At 41.1% G+C, this 23,754-nt stretch overlaps 1 protein-coding gene and 1 long non-coding RNA gene across 2 annotated transcripts in view; one reads left to right on the forward strand and one right to left on the reverse strand.

The window, feature by feature from the left end:
* LOC109209609 overlaps positions 1 to 12,376 on the reverse strand; it is a 29,533-nt gene extending 17,157 nt beyond the window's left edge. The window contains exon 1 of the mRNA XM_019372917.1: positions 12,235 to 12,376. Coding sequence (XP_019228462.1) covers positions 12,235 to 12,376 — 142 coding nt within the window. The remainder of the gene's footprint in view (positions 1 to 12,234) is intronic.
* A 9,434-nt stretch (positions 12,377 to 21,810) lies between these two features.
* Positions 21,811 to 22,590, forward strand: LOC109209611. The gene is made up of 2 exons (XR_002065393.1): positions 21,811 to 21,999; positions 22,578 to 22,590. It is a non-coding gene; the product is annotated as an uncharacterized LOC109209611 (long non-coding RNA).
* The last annotated feature ends 1,164 nt before the right edge of the window (positions 22,591 to 23,754 follow it).

Here is a 23,754-nt window from a genome sequence, read left to right on the forward strand (position 1 = left end):
CCATTTTCGCAGGTGCGGTTATGATAGGTTCAGTCAACATCAAATTTTCCTAAGTCAAATTCAACTTCCGTTAAGCACCCGAAACTCACCCAAGGCCCCCAGGACCTCAACCAAACATGCCAACCAATCCTAAAACATCATTCAAACTTGTTCCAACCTTCGGAACGCTCAAAACAACATCAAAACACCAATTCATCATTGAATTCAAGCCTAAGAATTCCAAAAACTTCCAAATTCCGCTTTCGATCAGAAAGTCTATCAAACCTTGCCCGAATGACCTGAAAGTTTGCACACACATCACATATGACCCAACGAACCTACTGCAATTTACGGAATTCCATTCTGACCCCTATATCAAAATCTCACCTATCAACCGGAAACTTCAAAAATTCGACTTTCGGCATTTCAAGCCTAAATAAGCTACGGACCTCCAAAACACAATCCGGACACGCTCCTAAACTTGAAATGACCCAATAAAGCTAACGGGACCAACAGAATTCCATTCCGAGGTCGTCTTCACACTGATCAGACTACGATCCAAATTTTAAAACTTAAACTCTCTTAGGGACTAAGTGTCCCAAAACTCTTGGAAACTCCAAATAAATCTTCCCGACAACTCACAATAGCAGAAACAAAAGCAGAAACAAACACGAGGAATGTAGTTAATGGGGGATCGGGGCATTAATTCTTAAAATGACCGGCCGGGTCGTTACACGTACACTTGTCGTTTTAGAAAACACCGCAAATCACGCTACATGAAATGCACCCTCATTTTGCGACATGTTTATTTTTATTAAAGTTCAAAGTTGTTATGGTCGAGTCGCATGAAATGCACACCCGAATTGGGGATTACGTATCGTGACCATGCCATGGGAACCATACCCATGGCCACGATGATTTATTTATTTATTAATCTCGCCTAAAGCAACTAATGAATTTGAGTTATTGAAGCCAGATGAATTGGCGAGAAAGGCATTCAGTACATTATTCGAAAACAAAGCAATTAAGCTAAAATGTTTCTGTTTTTGGTAGATTCAGGTGAATTGGTCTCCTTTTTCTTGGCCAAGGAAAGGTACCACTCGATTTCATTCACAGAACCCTCACGATAATCACAAACGACCCATGATCATTGTGACTTTAACTAACTAACGAGAAACTACAAGCTCAACAAATATTTAAGGGGAGGGGAAAAATTTTCTAATTCAAATTCCCTATCATTGTTAGAGCTGCTAATTTATTAAGTCCCTATAGCATTACTGCTGGCCTAGGTTTGTAAAGACAGTTATGGAATGGATGAATTAGAAATGGCCCTGCCCATGAAGGCTTGGGCCCAACACGGCCTGTTAGATGAGTTCTGCCATCGGAACTCAAAGGCTCGATGTAATTGAACCCTACAGATATGGTCCTAAATGTTTGCCAGGCCCAATAAGTTTTGTACAAACCAAATCTCAATGAGTAACCACTTTAATATTACAAAATCAAATATGCCTATATCTAACTATAACAAGCTCAAATATTACAACAATGTTAATTTCTAAATTACCCGAAATCCAATCATCGTTTGTCTTGAGACTTAAACTTCAAACATTTCAAAATCCACTATTGCTAACTAACTACAACTAATGGGTTTTGATTTCAGCTATAACCAATGAACCAAATATGTATGTTATTGCTTCTTACAACTCCCGTTCGAACACTAATCCTTATTCAACATGCTCCTGGGATGTGTATTGTCCATTTATCCAATCAATCCCTATGATTTACAAGGAGAAAAGCCACTGGACTTTCCTTGTGCATCAGATTGGCCGTGAGCAATACCAAATGAGTGAAACAACAGACCATGATCAGTTATTACTACAGAATCATTGTTTAATATGGATTGTCAAATTTTGAAATATAAATTACTCCTCAATAGATACCATATCAGTCCTAGTTTATACTTTTAATCTAAGATGAACAAACAAGATCACTAGTGAACATAGAAGGAAGCTGTAAGCAGATATGGTAATCAAACCACCAAGAACACATAGAATTTAAGCATGGTCATATATTCAGTGATTCAAACTCTCATTTTTATATTCTAAGAAGAGTTACATGGGAGTTTCACATACCTGATTGTAGAAACAACAATTAAAAGACCAGCTAAAGGTCGGAAAATAGGAGAATGAGTTTCAGCAGTGATGAACAAACAGAAGCAGCCCCCAAACTAGATGAATAGTAGCTCGAAACCCAGAAAAATGGTAGAGATCACCTCAAAATCCATCATCAATAAACTACAGCTTTTATTTGCTTTTGTTTTTTCTCCAGAATTCCACTCGCTCTTTTCTTTGGTTTTGGATATATGTTTGAACTTTTAGAATGTTTTCAAGGTAAGAGAATGATTTAGAATTGCGTTCTATGAGTGAGTCGATGAGAGTGAATGAACAGGTGAATTAGTGTGTGTTGAGTGAAAAATCAGTGAGGATGAGTGTTCATTCCCTGAAAATGCAGAAAATGAAAGTGTATGCAGTTTGACAGTTAAAAAAATGGAGAAGAAAAAAGAATGGAGAAGAAGAGCCAATCTCAGATGCGCCGTTTTTTCTCTTTCTCTAAGGGTAGGGTCTCCAATTTTTAGGTCTTCTAATGTCTATCTCTAAAAATAAAAGGGGAAGGGATTATTTAGTGAGGATTTTAGGTGGGTGGGCTTTGGACAATCTTGGGTTTGAAAGGATTTGGGTCTTAAGAATTAATTGGGCCATTTTAGGAATTGGCCCAATTTTAAAAGAAACAAGACCAAAATATATTCTTCCTATTTTCCTTTTCTTTGTTTTTTTCCTTTTTCTTTTCTTTAATTAATTAAAATCCTAAATCAATCTATTTTTGTATAAATTAAAATTCTTTATCTATTTTTAACATTAAAATAACTAATTAACTGAAAACTAAAGAAAAATGCTAATTTTAAAGGCTAAAATCTAAATATGTAAAAATAACCATTTTTTGTGATTTTATTTTGCTTAATAAAATTAACTCCTACATGAAAATTGAACCTAAGATGGCATGAAATTAAAACGTGATAAATTTTATGATTTTTCTATGATTTTAAAAACATTTATCATGCATGTTAAAGAAAAACTCCAAAAAAACAATTAAAATTATTTTTGGTCTATTTTTAGGAGTTATTTTCATGTAGGGCAAAAATTAGGTGCTCACAGCTGCCCCTCTTTGCTCGGAAACATGAAGAGTTTTCGGACAAAGATAAAGTGAGCAACCACGAGCAACTTTTGCCCACTTGAAACTCCATTTGGTGCATTTTTTTGAAAAAGTCTAACCGAACCTTGCTTCGGAGGTTGCCTACATATCCTTGGCTATAAAGGAATCAGGTCAGTATAGTTCTGGAAGTTTTGGTAGCTGGGGCTACCGAGAAACTGTGATTTCACTGCTGTTGCTGCTGTTTCTGCTTGCTGAGCTCCTTATTACACCAAAATGAAAGATGAAAAGCTAAACTAGCTAAGCCTATCAACTATGAGTTACAAGATTCCTATCTATAAACCCTCTAAAGCTTGATCTTGAGTCTTGGCTGGTTCTTCTTGTAGACTCTGATTTGAATCTTGATGCTCGTTAGCTGCAACCGCTGGTTCATTCTTCTTCAGCTTTTCGGATCAAGGCGGGACATGCAAAGTTTGTGACTTCAATCATATCTTGAGCAGTCCTCATCTTTTCTCCGCTTCTACACTTAGAGTTCACTTCTTTTCTTGTTTTTCTTTTATTTTATTTGAATCGAGACTTCTTCTTTTGGTCGCCTCGAAACTTGTGCCTTGTGACGACCCAAAGAGTCATCACCTGTATTCCTACTCCCTCTGTACTTATGAGGCCCTGGAAACATCATTTGGGGTTGCCTCGAGTTATGTGCGCAGTCCGGTACACGTAGCCGGAAAAGTTTAAATATGAAATCTGTGAGAAAAATGGTTAAATCTTGGTATTTAATTGATTAAGTTTGACTTCGGTCAACGTTTTGGGCAAATGGACCCGGACCCGTGATTTGACGGTCCCAGAGGGTCCGTAGAAAAATATGGGACTTGGGTGTATGCCCGGAATCAAATTCCGAGGTCCCAAGCCCGGGAAATGAATTTTTGTGTGAAATTGTTTTTTTGGAAATAATTAAGGAAATTTGATATGAAATTTGATTAAAAGACTATGGTATCGGGCTCGTATTTTGGTTCCGACGCCCGGTACAAGTCTTATATACGGCTTAAGTACTTTCTGTAAAGTTTGGTTGAATTTGGACGTCGTTTGACGTATTTTGGACTAAAAACTCTAAACTTGATGGTTTATGAAAATTGGAAGGAAATCCTGGGTCTTGGGGCCTAATTTGATGATTATGATGTTGTTTGGGCGATTTGATCGCACGGATGAGTCCGTAGGATGTTTTTGAGTTTATATGTATGTTCGGTTTGGAGCCCCGAGGGCTCGGGTGAGTTTGAGTAGGTCCCGGGAGGTCTTAGGCTAGAAATATCAGATGGTTGCAGGTTCAGGTGTTGCAGGTCCCCAGCGCGGCCGCGATCATTTCAGCGCGGTCCGCGCTGGAAGCCGCGCGGCCGCGGTGCGTTCTTGCGCGGTCCGCGTGGCTAGGTTCAGAGGGCCAGTGGTTCAAGTCGACCAGCGCGGCCGCGTGACTAATCAGCGCGGTCCGCGCTGGGAGATTCAGAGAGTGGGATTTGGGTTCATTCCTCCATCGCGGTCGCGCTCCAAAACAGTGCTGTCCGCGCTGGGTATGTTCAGAGAGTGGTTTCCCCACTCTTCCTCGGCGCGGCCGCGGGGCATGTTTGTGCGGTCCGCGCCGGGTCTTCAGTACAGTATATAAAGTCGGGATTTTCAGTCATTTTTCACTTTTTCAAAACCCAAAACATAAGAGGCGATTTTCCAAACGATTCTACTTCTTCAAAACGATTGGTAAGTGATTTCTAACTGATTTTCTATACTCCTTAACATCCTTAAACATAATTTCAACTTAAAAAAAAACGATTTTAATGGGGAAATTGGGAATTTAGGGTAGAACCTATGTTTTCTAAAATTGGGGGTTTTGGACCTCAATTCGAGGTCCGATTCCAAAATAACTTACATATTTGAGTTCATGGGGGAATGGGCAATCGGGTTTTTGGTTCGAACCTCGGGTTTTGACCATGTGGGCCCGGGGGCATTTTTGACCTTTCGGGGTAAACTGATGAAAAAGTTATAGTTAATCATTGGGTTTGATTTGTTTAGCACATATTGATATCATGAAGTCCTTGTTGCATAGATTTGGTTGAGTTGGAGCCGAATTCGAGAGGGAAAGCGATTGTGGAGGATTGTATTGGCCGTGGAAGTTGAGGTAAGTGTTTGGTTTAACCCTAGCTTGAGGGAATAGGAGCCGAGTCTTGTTTGCTAATTGCTAAATGATCGAGTACGATGTATAGGCATGGTGACGAGTTCCTATACATTGGGGTCTAGCATGACCGTGAGTCCTTATATGTGGATTGTTTGGATATTGTTATGCCTTCCATGCTTAATTGATGGCTTCTATGCGTTGTAAACACCTTGTGAAAGATATTGTGATTGTGGAACTTCGTGGAGCATTGGCTCGGTCTGAAATACAAATGGTGAGAGCATATGAAATGAGAAATGCCTTGGAGCTTGACACGAGTGCTAATGAGAACTAGGATATGAAAATGAAAGAAAAAGAGAAATAACGATTTACTCTTGCATGGTTGTTATTGGTTGTTTGTGTACCCTTGTTGGGATTTCCTTCCAAATACTTGTTTACTCCCTTGCCTTTATTTGTGACTGTTGCTTGGGCAAGATTGAAAGGTATACATTACGGATCGGGTTGCGCGCCGCAACAATGTTATATGAGGATCGGGTTGCACGCCGCAACAGTGATAATTGTGGATCGGGTTGCACGCCGCAACAGTGATAATTGTGGATCGGGTTGCACGCCGCAACAATAATAATTGTGGATCGGGTTGCACGCCGCAACAGTGTTGAGATATAATAGGGCCGGGTTGCGCGCCGCAACAGTTAGTGATACAAATGTGCTTAGTGTTGGTATTAGTTTTCTTGATCGTCGAAAATTATAAATTGCACCTGGATTGATTACATGGGATTTACTATTAATATTGTTATCTCCCCACAACATGTTTCCCCTCCCATACTGTTAGTTGCCTTGTACTTCGATTTCTGCTGTATATTATTAATTGCACAGGTTTATGTGAGGTCCAGTCTAGCCTCGTCACTACTTCGCCGGGGTTAGGCTAGGCACTTACCAGCACATGGGGTCGGTTGTGCTGATGCTACACTCTGTGCATTTTTGCACAGGTCCAGGTATTGAGCAGCAGCAGCAGCATTAGCTCGAGGGCGAACCTTCAGTCCAGAGAGACCCGAGGTAGCTTGCAGGCGTCCGCAGGCCTGGCGTCTCCCTTCTATCTTTATATTTGGCTGTCCTCTCATTGTACCCGAGATAAACAGATTATGTTTATTTCAGACTTTGTATGTAGTACTCCTTAGATATTCGTGAGTATGTGACTCCAGTCCCGGGGTAGAGATATATGTGTTGGAACTTCTGTATTATCGATCATCTATCTACATTTAAGTCTTTCGCCTATGATTTTAATTCCGTCACCTTTATTTAATGTCGTTAATTGTTAAAAAGGAACATGTGTTTAATGAATTTGTTAATTAAGTTGGCTTGCCTAGCTCCTATTAGTAGGCGCCATCACGACCCTCGAGGGTAGGAAATCCGTATCGTGACATGCCTCATGGTAAAAACCTGCTCAGGCACCAAAACAAACAAACGAACGAAATTTTCTGCCCCAGTTTTCACTAGGAAAATTTTGTGAGTTATTGTAACAAAATCTAAACTACTTCGTTATTGAAAGCAATAAAATCAGGATTGTGTATCCTTGGGAGAAAAGAGATTAAGGAGTGGAGCCCTATATCTAAAAGGAAATCAAATGGGATCGGAGGTAATAAAGTTGGAAAGATTACCAGATTATGCTGGTATCAACTAAGGAATTGGACCCTGTACCGGAAAAGATTACCAGGTTATGCTGGAAAAGCTAGGGAGTAGGACCCTATGTTGGAAAAAATTACCAGGTTATGCTGGCATCAGCTAGGGAATGGGACCCTATGTTGGAAAAAATTCCCATGTTATGCTGGAAAAATCATCGGGTTATGCCGGAAAAGTTCTCGGGTTATGCTGGGAAAGTCAATTGGTTATGCCGGAAAGGTCCTTGGGTTATGCCGGGAAAGTCATCGGGTCATGTCGGAAAGGTCCTCAGGTTATGCCAGGGAAGCCTTCGGGTTATGCCGGAAAGGTCCTTGAGTTATGCCGGGGAAGTCATCGGGTTATGTCGGAAAGGTCTTCGGGTTATGCCAGGGAAGTCATCGAGTTATGCCGGAAAGGTCCTCGGGTTATGCCGGGGAAGTCATCGGGTTATGCCGGAAAGGTCCTCGGGTTATGCCGGGGAAGTCATCGGAGTATGCCGTACATCGGGGTTATGCCGGAAAGGTCCTCGGGTTATGCCAGGGAAGTCATCGGGTTATGCCGGAAAGGTCCTCGGGTTATGCCGGGGAAGCCATCGGGTTTTGCCAAAAAGGTCATCGAGTTATGCCGGGGAAGTCATCGGGTTATGCCGGAAAGGTCCTCGGATTATGCCGGGAAAGTCATCGGGTTATGCCGGAAAGGTCCTCGGGTTATGCCGGGAAAGTCATCAAGGTATATGGGAAATGTCCTCGGGTTATGTTGGGAAAGTTATCGGGTTATGCTGGAAAGGTCCTCGGGTTATGCCGGGAATGTCCTCGGGTTTTGCCGGAAAGGTCCTCGGGTTATGCCGGGAAAGTCATCGGGTTATGTCGAAAACGGGTTATGCCGGAAAAGTCATCGGGTTATGCCGGAAAGGTCCTCGGGTTATGCCAGGATCAACTAGGGGGTGGAACCCTATGTTGGAAAGATTACCAGGTTATGCTGGCATCGACTAGGGAATGGGACCCTATGTTGGAAAAGACGCAGCTAGGGATTGGAGACCCTATACTACCATGATTTTGAACTTTTCTTCTTCTTTTTTTTTTTTCCATTTTCATCATCATTTTTTTCTCTTTTTTTTAATTTCATAGAATGAGTAAATGCGGGAAAGAATTTTGGAGGAGACTTCCCTTTTGGGTTGTTGCTGCAAAGTTGTTTCTAGCCCTTGCGCAGTTTCTTTTTGGTTGCACCTGCTTCTTGCAAGGTTGCTTTTGGATTGCACCTCTTTCCTGTTTTTCAAACAAAGAACAATTTGTCAGTTTGAAACGGTGGTTGGCTTTGTGGCCTTGATTATTTCAACCATTTGATCTCGGCCCCTTTCATCTGCAACTGGTTGTTTCTTGAATACCGATTGCATTTCTGATCCTGGAACTCTGGCTTTTCTAGACTTTGCCATGACGATTGGTCGGCGGGACTCACCCTTTTCGACTTTATTTTGCCTCTGTAGGCCTTTCTTTTCTGACTTGTTGTTTTTCTTTTTTTTTAACTTCAAAGCATTAGGGAACTTTTGGATCCTCAAACTTTGCTTCAACGGCTAATCGCGTAGGACTTAACCTTTTTCAACTTTATTTCGCCTTCATAGGCCTTTCATTTCCGGCTTCTTTCTTCCAACTTTAGTTTTAGAGCATTTGGGATCCTTTGGCTTCTCAAATCTTTGCCAAGATGGTTAGCCACGTGGGACTTAACCTTTTCAACTTCATTTACCTTTATAGGCACTTCAATTTGACTTTCTCCTTCCAAGAGTTTTGATTTCGAAGCATCGGCCGCCATGGCTAGTCGAGATCAACTTGATGCCCCTGACGAGGCTGGGTGTCTTTTTGCACATTAACTCGTGTCAGACGAAAGCCCTGTAAATCAGTATTACCATCCTTTCTTTGTCTTAGTTTCGAAATAGAGTTAAACCGAAAGGGATTCAAAGAAAACAAACAACGAAATGGAGAATGAGTTTAAAACAAGAAGTGTCCCTTTCGTGGAAAGGAAAGAAGGACTTATCGGGAGTACATGCGGACTTCAATGAACATGACACCTTTTGGACTGGATTCCTGATCCGTCCAAACCGTCCGACTCTCAGAAATTCATCACAACTTTTGCCCCGAAACCGAGAAACCTTGCCCAGGACTGTGTCAATATCAGTGACTGAAGATCTTCTTTTTCCATAGGTGGTGCCCTTTGCGGGTTTTCACGAGCTGACCACTCTCATTTCTCTTCTCACCATCGCCTTATAGTGCCCTTTGCGAGTTTTCACTAACAAGACTCTCTCATTTTAGTTTCTTTGCTTACTGTCGCCTCACGGTGCCCGTGTGGGTTTTCACCGATAAGACTCTCTCATTTTATTTCTCTCATTTTGTTGTGTCAGATCTAAGTAATTGTATTCTCCGATCCTTGAACATTCTCACCGATTGATCGGAAGGACTTGAAAGGATTTGGATAAAAGTAATTTGGACTGAATTACAATTTTGGAACCATTCAGGCGAGATCATCGCCGAACCATTATAACATCTGCCCCAGTTTCACTTTTGGGGGAATGTGGATTTTTGTTTTGGTGTGACTGAACCCCATAGAGAGGCTGCCTACGTATCCTTTCGGAATCAAGTCAAACGTAGTTTAGGGAAACTTTTGTTTTTGTTTTTCTTTTGTTTTGTTTTCTCTATCTTTTTCCTTTCCTTTTTCCTCTCCTTTTTTTTCATTTCATTTTCTTTGTTTTTCTTCCCCTTTTTTGTATTTTGCTTTTTCTTCTCTTTTCATTTTTTTATTTCATTTTTTTCAATTTCTTTTCAGTAGCACTTTCAGGTTCCAAAGAGGGTAATCAAAAAAAAGTAACCGGCTTAAAGGGTTTGCAAAGGGTTGATAGTGTTTGAGTAGCGAGAATAAAAGCCTTCTTCACCCCAACCGGAGAACATATATGTTATATAGAGGATCCAACGTAGTACCTTTTGGCTGCATTTGCATTGGCAGTTGTTTCGGACATTGCCCTCGATGTTTTCTAGGTACAACGCTCTCTTTGGCAGTACCCTTGTTTCCATGTATGGATCTTTCCAATCTGGAGCCAATTTTCCTTTAGCTGTTCCAACTCTTTGTTTTATTTCCTTAAACTTATCTTCATTGCAATCTAATTCTTGATTCATTATTTCGAAATCTAACAGTATTTTAGGATCTGGGCATGAAGTCCTCAAGCACGTCATGTCATTGAAATCTGCATTTAACAGAACTAAAAAGAGAATAAGAGAAATGACAAGATTAAGAAAAGAGACATTCCTGGACAATGAAATATATTAATTTCATTTGATTTTTTGATTTTTTGATTTTTTAATTTTGTTTTTCAATTTTTTGAAGATAGAAGGCTTTATATCGGAAAGTAAGACAATAAATTAAAACATCCGGATCACACCCTAAGATAATCCGGACGCAGAAAGGATAGCAAGATTGACTACCGAGACTCCCGTCTGATGGGGAACTTTCAGGCTTGGCGACCGTCTTTCAGCTTTTCTTCTGTCTCGGCAATGCCTGCAATGGCCTTCAGTGCTGGATCAAATTCCTCATCTTCACAAATCATTCCGACTATTGGCCCGTTGTTGTGGGCAGACAACAGATTGTTCATCACATCAAGAGCTTCTTCATCCTTAAAAACAATTCTCTCAGCTTCAATCAAATCTTCAACTGCCCTTTCGAGGGTCCAACAGTCCTCTGTACTGTGTCCCACTGCTCTAGAGTGGTATTCACATCTAGCATTAGCTCGGTGCATTGGGGACTCGGGGTTCGGCCGGTTCGGGGCCACTAGCTGTAATAGATCTAGCCTGATTAGCTTTTGGAACAAGCTTGAATACGATTCACCAATAGGGGTGGACTGATTCTTTCTGAAAGGCTCTCTTGGGCGAGGATTGTATTAGGGATCATTTGGTTGAGGATTATATGGAGTTTGGTAAGGATGGGAATTTCTGGGAGGTGGAGCTCGATTTTGTGGATAATATTGTGGTCGCGTGTAAGGTTGCACGTTCATTACCGCATAAGGAGGCGGTGCCACGGCATAAGCGGCATCTTGAAGGGGATAATAATGTTGAGGGACCTCAGGAAGCATATATGATTGGCTGAATGACCTGCGGGCCCCCATCGAGCTGGAAGCCATCATGGCTCTTTCTGCTCTCCTGCTTCCATTTATCAAACCCTCTGAACCATTTTGAACATCTGGTTATGTGGCTTTAAAAGCGGCATGAGTCAAGATTCGACCTGTTTTTAGCCCACTTTCTACCATCTCCCCTCAGCAAACGGCTTTCCCATAGCGGACATCATTTTCTGGAAGTAGTCCGCCTCTTGGGCCTGTAGAAAGACCGTGACCATTTCAATTTCGTCCATTGGAGGCTTTACCCTGGTAGCTTTCTCACGCCATTTGACAGCATATTCGCGGAAGCTTGCCGCGGTTTTCTTTTTCAAATTGGACAAAGAGTTTCTGTCGGGAGCGATGTCCACATTATACTGGAACTGGCTGACAAAATCTCAGGCCATATTGTCCCACACGTGCCAATGGGTAATTTCTTGATCCGTATACCACTCAGAAGCGACTCCGGTGAGGCTTTCCCCAAAATAGGCCATTAGTAGCTCCTCTTTTCCACCAGCGCCTCTCAACTGGTTACAGTATCGTTTCAGGTGAGCGACCGGGTCTCCGTACCCGTCGTACTTTTCAAAATTTGGCATCTTGAAGCCAGCCGGCAAGTGGACATGGGGAAACATACAGAGGTCAAAGTATGAGACACTCTTTTGGACACTCAGACCTTGCATGTTTTTCAGGATTTGTTCCAGGCTCTTCATCTTCCGAGCCATTTCCTCTTGCTCAGGATTTTTAACAACCTTTTTCTTGCTCCACCGAGTGATCATATTGCGGAGGTTGAGTGAAAGAGTATGGGGTCACATATGCTATTTCTGACTGAAGATGTGGATCCTGAAAGGTGAACATTGGACTCTCAACATACGGTCGTGGTAAAGTTGGTTGTGCTCTGGTGCAGACTGGTGCTGTAGAGAACAATATTGGAGGTGCCCATGAAATTGACGCCTGGGGGCGAACCACAGAAGGCATTCCGGAACATTGAACGGCATTGGAGGGTGCCCGCATGGGATGAGCGGGTTGGGCACAGGGGTATTGGTAACCTCACCTGACCTGGGGATCAACTCAGGGAACCCAGGGATTGCACTTGGCGGTTCCCTACCATTAGACCAGGCATCCCACATTTTCAATATGCGGAGACGCAACATCCTATTCTCTTCAGCAGCTGCTGATTCTAGTTGTGGAATAGCCGGTGCTGGGCTATCCTCAGGATCGGTGATTTGGAGATGGCTTTCAGAGGCCATAGGGACATAGAAATCTTTCCTTTGGATCTTGTGAAGTAAGGATGGGAAGGCAGATTACCAACAAAACCAACCACCTGAACAGAACATGGCTAATTTGCACACCCAACAACCTTGTTAGTTTTGAGACGTTTAACAGATAGGAAATCGCATATTGGGATGCAATGCACCTAGACAATTAAACGTTTCTACTATGTGTTTCAACGAGTTGCGTGTTTCATCCCGGCCTTAATTAACCCTTTTTTTTTTCAATCTGCACCTCTTTTCTTCATTTTTGCTTCTCTCTAATCACTCTTGATTTTTGTTTTGTTTCTGTCGCTCTTCTATATTGGCACTCTCTTTTTCATTTTTCTTTTTATTTTTTTGTTTTGTTTTTGTCACTCTTTTATTTTATGTCGCTCTTTTTTTTCACTTTTCTTTCTTTTTCACTCAATTTTTTTTCTTTCTTCTTTATTCAATTTTTTTTTCACTCAGTTAATTTTATAGCTATGATCGAATCCGATGAGGATTGCCTACGTATCATGACGCCGCATGAATCAGATCTTGCGATGTTCGGGAAGATCAGGAACAAGGTAAATGAGCTAACACTTCTTTTTTTTGTTTGTTTACTTTTTGTAAAATTCAGACCATGAAAGCTTTGAGAAAAGTAAAACAATTTTTTTTTTTTTGGAATTTTATAAAGAAATGCTTTCAAAGAAGAAAGGAAATATTTTTTGGATTTTTGATTTTGATTTTTCTTTTATTTTTTGAAAGAAAGACTTCTAAGAATTCCTTTTCTTTTGATTTGAACATTTCAAAAGTAAAAGGAAAATGCTTTTGTTTGAATTTTCATTTGTTTTCTCTTTTTCTAAAGAAGAAAAAAAAATATTTTTTTGGATTTTGGATGTTGCCTCTTAAGTTTCGAAAGAGGGACTTTTAAGAAAATTTTTGGGATTTCTGAGTTTTTTTTATTTATTTATTTTATTTACAAAAGTACTTCTAAAAAAAAAGCGAAAATATTTTTGGACTTCAATTTTTCAAAATATTATTATTTTTTTGAAAGAAAGACTTTTAAACAAGGACTTATAAGAAAATATTTCGGATTTTTGAGTTTCTCTTCTTTTTTTTCTGTTCTAATTTACGAAAGTACTTTTAAAGGAAAGCAAAAATATTTTTGGACTTTTATTTCTCAATTTTTTATGGACATTTACAAAAGAAAGACTTCTAAAGAAAAAAAGAGTATTTTTGGATTTTTGTTTCTGATTTTTTTTTTTGGATTTTTTGGAAAAAATACTTCAAAATGAAGGAAACCCGTATTTTGAATTTTGATTTTTGATTGATTTTTATTTTTACTTCTTTTTTCCCGTATGAAAAGGAAACTATTTATTTTTTGAGTTTAAAAATCTCCTTTTTTTTTTTGAATTTTCTAAGGAAATACTTCTAAAGAAGGAATTAAAGGAAAATATTTTGGATTTTTTAAAGTAGGGCCGGAACCGATGAGGTTTGCTTACGTATCTCACATCCGGTGAGAATTTCGGTCAATTTTGACGGAACGGGGAAACATGGCACTTGAAGATTTTGGGCTCATTTTGAAATGACCTTGTCTTTTTCCTTTTCCCTTTTTTTCCCAGAATTTCGGCAAAGTTTCGGAATTTTTCAAATACCTACCTCTCACTCTTGTTTTTTGATTTTTTTTAATTTTCTTTCCCTATTCTAGTAGCCGGTCAACATGCAAGCCGAAACAAACAGATGCGCAAATAGCATGTAGATGCATCAGGATGGTCTTTTTAATTTGGGTACACCTGTCCTAGCGGACCCAACCCCTGTGTTGAGTCCCCAAAGTCGGATGCACGTGATGCAAACAAACGTACCTACTAGGGATCCAGCATGAGGCTAGGTTATTCTAGGTTTAAAACCTGGGTGTATTGTTCTAAACCTGGCTTACCCGAGCGGACAACTCGAGCCGAGGGGAGCAGCGCACCGGGAATACAGAAGTTTCACAGGCTTTGCAACTTGTCCGAACCTCGTTCTAAAATTGGGATATGACTCTAACAGAAAAGAAGTCACACGAAGTGCACAATTCCCAGATTATTTAGAAGACTCAGGGAGAAGGGTTTCGTAACAGTTTTTATATACAGTTCAATCAATATCAAAGCGGTAAAAAGCTCATTTAGCACATTAGGCTCAAACACGCAAAAATCAGATAATAGATAAAAGCCAAGTATAACAGTTATTCTAAGCTCGAATTCTGAACCCTGAACCAGAAGTTCTGGGTTCTTTTCCCCAGCAGAGTCGCCAGAGCTGTCACACCTCCTTTTTACCACCCGAAAGGGATATAAGGGAGTTTTTCCAATTAAAGTGACATTAATCGAAATGAGATTAATTTATTTATTTAGAGTCGCCACTTGGAATAGTTTAGTTTGTGTTCCAAGTCACTGGTTTATTTTTTTTTAATCCCAAATCGAGGAAATAGACTTTATTTTAAAGTCTGCGACCAGAAATTCTAGATAAGGAATTCTTTTAAGCGGGGAGAAGGTGTTAGGCATTCCCGGATTCCGTGGTTCGAGCACGATCGCTTTAACTAATAATATTGGCCTAATTATCTGATCTACTACATATTTTAAACCTATTGTGCATTTTTAACTTTATCACCGCTTTTTAATTATTTTAACCGCTTTTTAGGATTTATGGAATTATTTCTTGAACAAGTTACGATTGTCGTACACTTGCCGTTTTGGAACACACCGCAAATCACGCTACATGAAATGCACCCGCAATTTGCGACATGTTTATTTTTATTAAAGTTCAAAGTTGTTATGGTCGAGTCGCATGAAATGCACGCCCGAATTGGGGATTACGTATCGTGACCATGCCACGGGAATCATACCCATGGCCATGATGATTTATTTATTTATTAATCACGCCTAAAGCAACTAACGCATTTGAGTTATTGAAGCCAGATGAATTGGCGAGAAAGGCACTCAGTACATTATTCGAAAACAAAGCAATTAAGCTAAAATGTTTCTGTTTTTTGGTAGATTCAGGAGAATTGGTCTCCTTTTCCTTGGCCAAGGAAAGGTACCTGATAGTAGGCTATATAGTTGATATTTACACCTTAATTGCTTATGATTTGTTGTTGTTTTATAAGGTAAATTTCCAACAAAATACTTTAAATAGTGTTATTTGGTTTCGCAGGGAATAGCATAGGTGAGGAAGCAATATGAAGCATTTGGAGGCAATAATGTGAAGAAAACACCCGCTCGAGAAGTACCCGAACACAAAAGCAAAAGAAAAATGACTGGACACAAGTCCACCGCGACCGCGGTGGACAGCGGAGACAGCACAAAAATAGGCCCAGGCAGTGTTCACCGCGGTCGACCGCGGTCCACACCGCGGCCCACACCGCGGCCGCGGTGAACTGTTCACGTATCTGAAAATTGGGGGCCAAAGTGTCAATTCGGGGAAACTTTTGTAAAACCCTTATAAGCTTTAGAAACTCGCCCAAAATAGTTTAGTCTTAGTTTTGAGATTACTTTGGGAAGAAGAACAAGTGTGAGAGATCACCCAAACCATCATAGTTCTTTATTTCTTCTCTTTTTCTTGCAATTCTTCCATTATGAATAATTTAGTAGTTTTATCGTATGTTGTTATGGGTAGCTAAATCCTTTAATCTAGGGTTTGGTGAAACCCGTTGGGGATAACTTGGTTGTTATATTAATATAGTTGCGGATTGGTTTTAATCTCTATTTGTTCATCTACGTTTTGATTGTGGTTAATTAAAAAGGCCCTCAATTATCCGTCCCTATTTAGTATGTATCTGCTTGAGAGAGAGTGCATATTTAGGTAGCTGTTTGAAACATCACTCCCGGAGTATAGACGAGAGTCATAACCGAGGGTTTAGAGGTTGGTTTAGAGATAACGATACCTCCGGTGCAATCTAAGTGAACTGTATTGAGAATCTAGCTAGCGTAGCTTGAGAGAGTGCGTCTAGTAAATTATCATAATTGCTTGAGAAAGATTTATGGTAGCTGGAGAGTTCATGATTGATAGAGATAACTAAGTCAGTTATAAGACATATACAACCAAGGAAATCAACAACGGGGGAAACCATTACCTTAGATCTTATTCCAATTGTTTACACATCAAGCATATTTAGTTTTCAGCTGTCTATTTACTTTCAGTCTTAACTATTAGTAATACCATCAACTGTGATTTATAAAGTTTGGGAAAGTTGATTCCATAGAATTGAGTACATCCAAAGAAAGTAATTGGTAGGTTAATTCCCTATGGGTTCGACTCTGGGCCTAAATACCCAGACTATATTTGCAACGTCCGCGTGTCCTTTTACAAGGCATAGTTTGGCGTGATCAAATTTTGGCGCCGTTGCCGGGGAATTTAATGGTGTTATCAATTACAATTGAAAGAAGTACAAAAATTCTTAGTGTAGTCAGTTTTCTCTATACCCAATCTGTTCATTGAAATTCTAACGTTTGAACTCTTGTGAAAATCAGGTGTATTCCTAGAAGTTCCTCGAGGACTGGAGAACTACTAGAAGGACTTTCAGACCCCGAGAAAACATTCAGGGCATTGAACCGTGCTAACAAGAGGCTCCAACAATCACAACAATCACAGCAGCTCGAATTTGACACGGGTGACGCAAAAAACATCATTGGAAACGTTGGGGATCTGCCAGCGAACCCCAATGTAAGAGTAGTGGCACCTCTTGTGCCCGAAGCTGCACTTTATGACTAGGCACAACCCACAGCTGATAACTTAGCCACTGCCATAGTTGTGCCCGCAATTCAAGCGGAGACCTTCCAGATAACCAACAACATGTTGCATCTACTGCAGAATAAAGGATTGTTCTCCGGATCGCACATTGAAGACCCTCAGCAGCACCTAAAAATTTTTCTATCAATTTGTGTGACCCAAAGGCAGCCAAATGTGACCCCGGAAGCTATCAAGCTGCTACTGTTCCCATTCTCTGTGACCGGGAAGCTCAGACTTGGTTAAATTCGCTCCCTATCAATTCCATTGCCACCCGGGAGGAATTAGTCAAGCAGTTCCTGAACAAGTTCTATCCACCAAACAAGACTGCAAGACAGATTGATGAAATATTGCAGTTTAAGCAGCAGCCAACTGAGTCCTTGCAAGAAACTTGGGAAAGATTTAAAGGGATGCTAGTGAAGTGTCCTCACTATGGCATTCCAAACCAGATGCTCGGCCAGAGATTCTACATGGGGCTAGCTGACAATTTAAAAGCAAATGTGGATGCTTCAGCTAGAGGTGCATTATTGAGTAAGACATTCACCGAGTGCAAAATCATTCTTGACAAGATGTCACAAAATTCGGGGTGGATCACTAGAGCTACAACACTGTCACCCATAGTGCACTCAGTTCCTCTTGACCCAAACAATTCACATGCAGAGAATAGGGCCACACTCATGACCCAGATGAGCATATTGACAAAGAAGATTGATGAGATGGGCACAAAACAGGTGCACATTGTTGATACAACAAATGGAGGACTGTGTACACCTTGTATTAATCAGTCTTATGTGTGTTCATGGAGCGGAGAGGGTGAAAATCAAGGGGCAAGGGAAGATATGAATTATGTCAACAACTATGGGGGGTCAGAGGCAAGGAGCACAGCAATGGAGACCGCAGCAAAATCAGCAGTACAGGCCTAACACTCAACAGCCTGGGGGTATGCACCCTCAAAACCAACTAGTGCCAGTACCATATCAGAGACCACAGGGCTATCAACAGCAAAATCAGCAACAATTAACATATCAACCACCTCCTCAGCAGCAAGACAACAACATGATGGAAATCAGGGGTATGCTTCAGCAACTCATTGGGACAAATAACAAAGTGCAGGAAAAGTTGTCAGTGCATGACTCAGCCATAAAGAAAATTGAAACGCAGCTGGGGCAGTTGTCCATTGCTCTAAACAACCGCCCTCAAGGAACTTTGCCTGCAGACACAAACATAAACCCCAAGGAGCAAAACCCGAATTAGCTGATGGCAGTAAGTCTCCGAAATGGAAGAGATTTAGACAGAGAACAAGAGATTATACAAGCCAGTAAGGAGAATACGACAGTCACTCCAGCGCCATTAGAGGTGGAGGATCCAACAGAGCTTACTGAGGTGGTGGTTGAGCAGAGTCAGGAGGAAAAAGGCAAAGAAAAGATGAATGAGCAAGATGCAGAACAGGTGGTACCTCTTGTGCCAGAAAATTCCAACAGAGAGAAGCCAGCAAGCAATGCACAAAGGGCGATACCTGCACCTTTCCCTCAGAGACTGGTAAAACAAAAGAAGACAGACCAATACAAGAAATTCATGGAGATGCTGCGGCAAATTCAGTTGAATATTCCTTTGATGGATGCTCTGAGGAAGATGGCCGGCTATGCCAAGATGATGAAAGATCTAATGTCACAGAAGTTTTATTTTCAGGATCTGTCCACTTTGACTTTGACACAGACCTGCAGCGCAGTAGTAACAAGACCGATGGCTCAAAAGATGTCTGATCCAGGTAGCTTCACCATCCCATGCACAATTGGGAGTTATGCCTTTGTAAAGGCATTATGTGATTTGGGAGCCAACATAAATCTGATGCCGCTGGCAGTGTACACCAAGTTGGGAATTGGCAGAGCTAGACCGACCTCAATGTTGCTACAGCTGGCTGACCGCACGGTAAAAAGGCCAACAAGTATTCTTGATGATGTATTGGTGCAAGTGGGGAAGTTTGTGTTCCCTGCAGACTTTGTTATTCTGGATTGTCAGGTAGATGAGGAGATACCTCTCATTTTGGGTACACCATTTTTGGCCACTGGAAGACATTGATCGATTGTGAGACTAGGGAATTAAAAATGCGACTGAATGATGAAGAAGTCATATTCAATGTTCAGCAATCTATGAGGAGACCCAGTGAATATGCTAATTGCTCTCTAGTGGAGGCAGTAGATGTGATCCTGCAAGAAGATGATGTGACTCTGACTGTTAAAGATCCATTAGAGGCATGTTTGACAAATTTAGAAGAGATGGATGGTGAAGGGTTAGCTGAATGGTTCATGGCACTTGAAGGCCAAGGATTCTGGAAAAGGGAACCTCAGTTCGAGTCCCTTGAGTTAGAAAAAGGGCTACACCTCCAGCAAAGCCATCAATAGAGGAACCACCCAAGCTGGAGCTGAAGCCACTCCCAGCTCACCTCAGGTATGTTTTCTTAGGCCCTGACTCTACTTTGCCTGTTATTATATCATCCGGTTTTCTAGATGTGCAGGTAGAACAGCTCTTACAGGTACTGCGGGAAAGTAAGACTGCCATTGGCTGGACCATGGCATACATAAAGGGTATCATCCCAGCCTTCTGTATGCATAAGATTCTCTTGGAAGAAGGGCACAAACCTTCCAGAGAACATCAACAAAGGCTGAACCCAAACATGAAAGAGGTAGTAAAGAAGGAGGTGATCAAATGGTTAGATGCGGGAATCATCTTCCCCATCTCTGATAGCAATTGGGTCAGCCCTGTCCAATGTGTGCCTAAAAAGGGGGGAATGACTGTTGTGAAAAATGAGAACAATGAGTTGATCTCAACTCGTACAGTCACAGGGTGGCGAATTTGCATGGATTATCGGAAATTGAACACCGCCACCCGAAAGGACCACTTTCCCTTGCCTTTCATTGACCAAATGTTGGACAGGCTGGTCGGGAGATCACATTTTTGTTTCTTAGATGGATACTCGGGGTACAATCAGATATCAATAGCCCCCGAGGATAGAGAGAAAACATCCTTCACCTATCCGTATGGCATCTTTGCCTTTTGGAATGCCTTTTGGGCTTTGCAATGCACCAGCGACTTTTCAACGGTGCATGTTAGCCATCTTCACAGATATGGTGGAGGATATTATGGAGGTCTTTATAGATGATTTCTCCGTGGTGGGAGATTCATTCGAAGAATGTCTTCACAACTTAAGCAGAGTGCTCAAAAGATATGTGGAGACAAACTTAGTGCTAAACTGGGAGAAGTTCCATTTTATGGTACAAGAAGGGATAGTCCTGGGACATCGAGTGTCCAGTAAAGGAATTGAGGTTGACCATGCTAAGGTTGACGTGATTGAGAAGCTACCACCGCCCACTTCAGTCAAGGCAGTGAGAAGTTTTCTTGGACACGCCGGGTTCTACCGGCGTTTCATAAAAGATTTTTCCAAAATTGCTAACCCATTATGCAAACTCCTTGAAAAGGATCAGCCCTTTGTGTTTTCTAATGATTGCAGGTTGCCATTTCAGGAACTGGAAAAAAGGTTGGTAACTGCACCCATCATTGTTGCCCCCAACTGGGAGCAACCATTTGAGCTCATGTGTGACGCAAGCGACTTCGCCATAGGAGCAGTCTTGGGGCAGCGAAAGGATAAGCTGATGCACCCGATTTACTACGCAAGCAGAACGCTAAGCGGTGCACAGCTCAACTACACTGTGATGGAGAAGGAGAAGTTAGCGGTGGTGTTTGCTTTTGACAAGTTCTGATCATATCTGATTGGTTCCAAGGTAATTGTATACACTGACCAAGAAGCTCTCAGGTACCTAATTGAGAAGAAGGAGTCTAAGCCGCGCCTGATTCGTTGGGTGCTGCTGTTGCAAGAATTTGACCTCGAAATTCGTGACCGTAAGGGCACAGAAAATCAAGTCACTGATCATCTATGTTACACCCCGTGTTATCGTATGTAAGAGTACGTCATAAGTCAATTAATGTGAGCTCAGAAAGGGAATCATCTTTTAAAAGTTTACAAAGTTAGTTCATCATGTTAATGTGGAGGTTACAAATATTTAAGATCATTAGTACCAAGTAGCAAGAGGGTTTGAAGGCTTAGAAGCTAAACGAATTGAAGAAAATAAGTTTCGTCGAAAGTCGACAAGTTGGAATATTTTACCATGTACTTTTGGGGTGATACTAGGGTTATTAACATTATAACGAGATTATATTATGAGTTATTTTAGTCGTACGATAGTTGGTGTTATGTTTTGAAGTCAAGCGAGTTGTGGAACAAAAGTTGGAAAAGGTCATCACAAGTTCCATTTATAATTTGCTGACATTTAGGTCAAATATAGATGCATTTTTCTCCCAATATACTTGGAATCAATGGATGATCTACATATCAAATTGAAGATCTACGAGTCTAGTTTCCAATGCATTAAACCGTTCTTCGATACGACATCGGGGTAGAGAGATATTTGCAGTTTTGCAAGACTGCACAGACTGTATAGTTGGCAAGTAGGTGTGTCACTAAAGCTTTTTGAGCAATAGATTTCGTGTGTTATATGAGGTCTTTTTGGGACATATTATATATCAAATTGAAGGTCTTGGAATCTAGTTTCCAACACTCTTAACCGTTCGTTCATACGATATCCGGATAAAAAGATATAGGTATTTGAAAAAGGGCCAATGAGATGGTGCCAAGTAGCACCTTTTGACTTTTCAACCAAAATGGATATTTATCTTCCTATGTCGTCTCTTTCTTCATAATTCCAGAGAGCTCGACCAAATAAGACCCCTAACCTCACCCTTAAGCTGTCCACAAGGTTATCCAACAAGATTATCATCCGAGGCACAAAATCACGAAGCAATAACACTAGAACGATCCCCACGACGTGAGTATCGCTATATTGCCTCTCTTTTTCTTTGTAGTTGGAGTTTTGGAAGGTATTTAATAGTTAAGAAAATGCCTTATTTCTGTATTTAAGCTTTTAAATATGAACGAATGTTGATAAATTCATTTCCTAATAGCTAGAACTCACGGGACGGTGATTGGAAGCCGTGAGTTCGAATTATTCGACTTGTTGTGCGTTGTTTTTGGGCTGTTTCGTGTTGGTATTGGGTTGTATCTTCTACTACTGTTTTGTGGAGTTTTGGAGGAGGAAGGATGTGGAAAAACACCATATAGATGTAGGGTTGTGGGCTGGTAGTTCTTCGTAACATTTCCGGATCGTTTGACACGACTACGGTGGCCGTCGTATGTATGAAGTGATTAGGTTGTGCGTGGACTGTTTTGGGAGGCTCAATATGATTATTATTGATGTTTTTTGGGCTGTTTGGTGATTGTTTGGAATTGTGTGAAGTCATATATATAGGGGAGGTGCTGTCCGTTTCATCGTAAAATAGGTTGTGGTCGATACATAATAGTTATGACGCTTGAATGATAACTACAGTATCGTTTCTCTTATTGTAGACTAAGGAGTCGTGAAAATTGCATAGCTTGAGATTGGGGCAGTATATACAAGGTATGGTAAGGCTCTTCCTTCATTCTTTTGGCATGATCTAAACTGAAACGGACATAAACGATACGCTATTTCATAATGAATCTACTCCTAGCAACTAAGGTTGTCCATGTTATTCTTTCCTTACAAAGTTATTCCAAGAAAGTATATATGATCCTTGAGTCCTAGTGAAGTTCATATTGATGGTATGATGTCCATAATGTTAATCGATGGTGCAATGACCTTATGTCACTCCAAAAGGTTTAGAACGTGACTCCATGAGTCCAGCATGCATTATATATGTATCTACTTTACTCTACCGAGCCGCGCTATAGTCGGCCGGGTATGGCACCTATTGTGCAACCACTGATCAGTTGGGTTTACCGAGCTCCACGTGGCTGGGTACGATTCTACCGAGCCTTATGATGGCCGGGTATGTTTTTACCGAGTCCTCTTTGAGGCCGGGTATGATATGATGATGATGATGCCCACAGAGGCGTATGTTTTTAAAAGCTTATGTATATATATGTATTATGCATTTCATGTCAGTAGCCCCCAGAGGCACTCAGATGTTACAGGTTGTATCTCCTCTATCTCTCTTTACGTTACTGATCTTGTTTATGCTTTCCTGCCTTACATACACGGTACTTTATTCGTACTGACGTCCCTTTTGCCTGGGGACGCTGCGTTTCATGCCCGCAGGTCCCGATAGACAGGTTGATATTCCTCCTAGTAGGCTATCAGCTCAGTGAAGGTGTTGGTGCACTCCACTTGCTCCGGAGTTGCCTATTTGGTCAGTATGCTTTGGATATGTATTGATTGGTATAGCGGGGCCCTGTCCCGACCTTTATGATTTTATGTACTCTTAGAGGCTTGTAGACAGATGTCAGGTGTATGGATACTTGTATGGCCTTGTCGGCCTATGTCTTGAGTTTACAAATGGTCATGTCGGCCTTATAGGCCCGTATGTCACATGTATAAGTTTGTATATCATGTTCGGTCATCATATGTTGAGTATTCCCTTATGTTTTATTCTTGTTATCTCATGAAGGGTTTTCTAGCTCATTTACCCATGATAGTATGATAAGAAAGATATGTTACGTTGGTACTCGGTTGAGTAAGGCACCGGGTGCCCGTCGCGGCCCTTCG

The sequence above is a fragment of the Nicotiana attenuata genome, unplaced genomic scaffold (assembly GCF_001879085.1).
Source record: "Nicotiana attenuata strain UT unplaced genomic scaffold, NIATTr2, whole genome shotgun sequence".
Lineage (NCBI taxonomy): Eukaryota > Viridiplantae > Streptophyta > Magnoliopsida > Solanales > Solanaceae > Nicotiana > Nicotiana attenuata.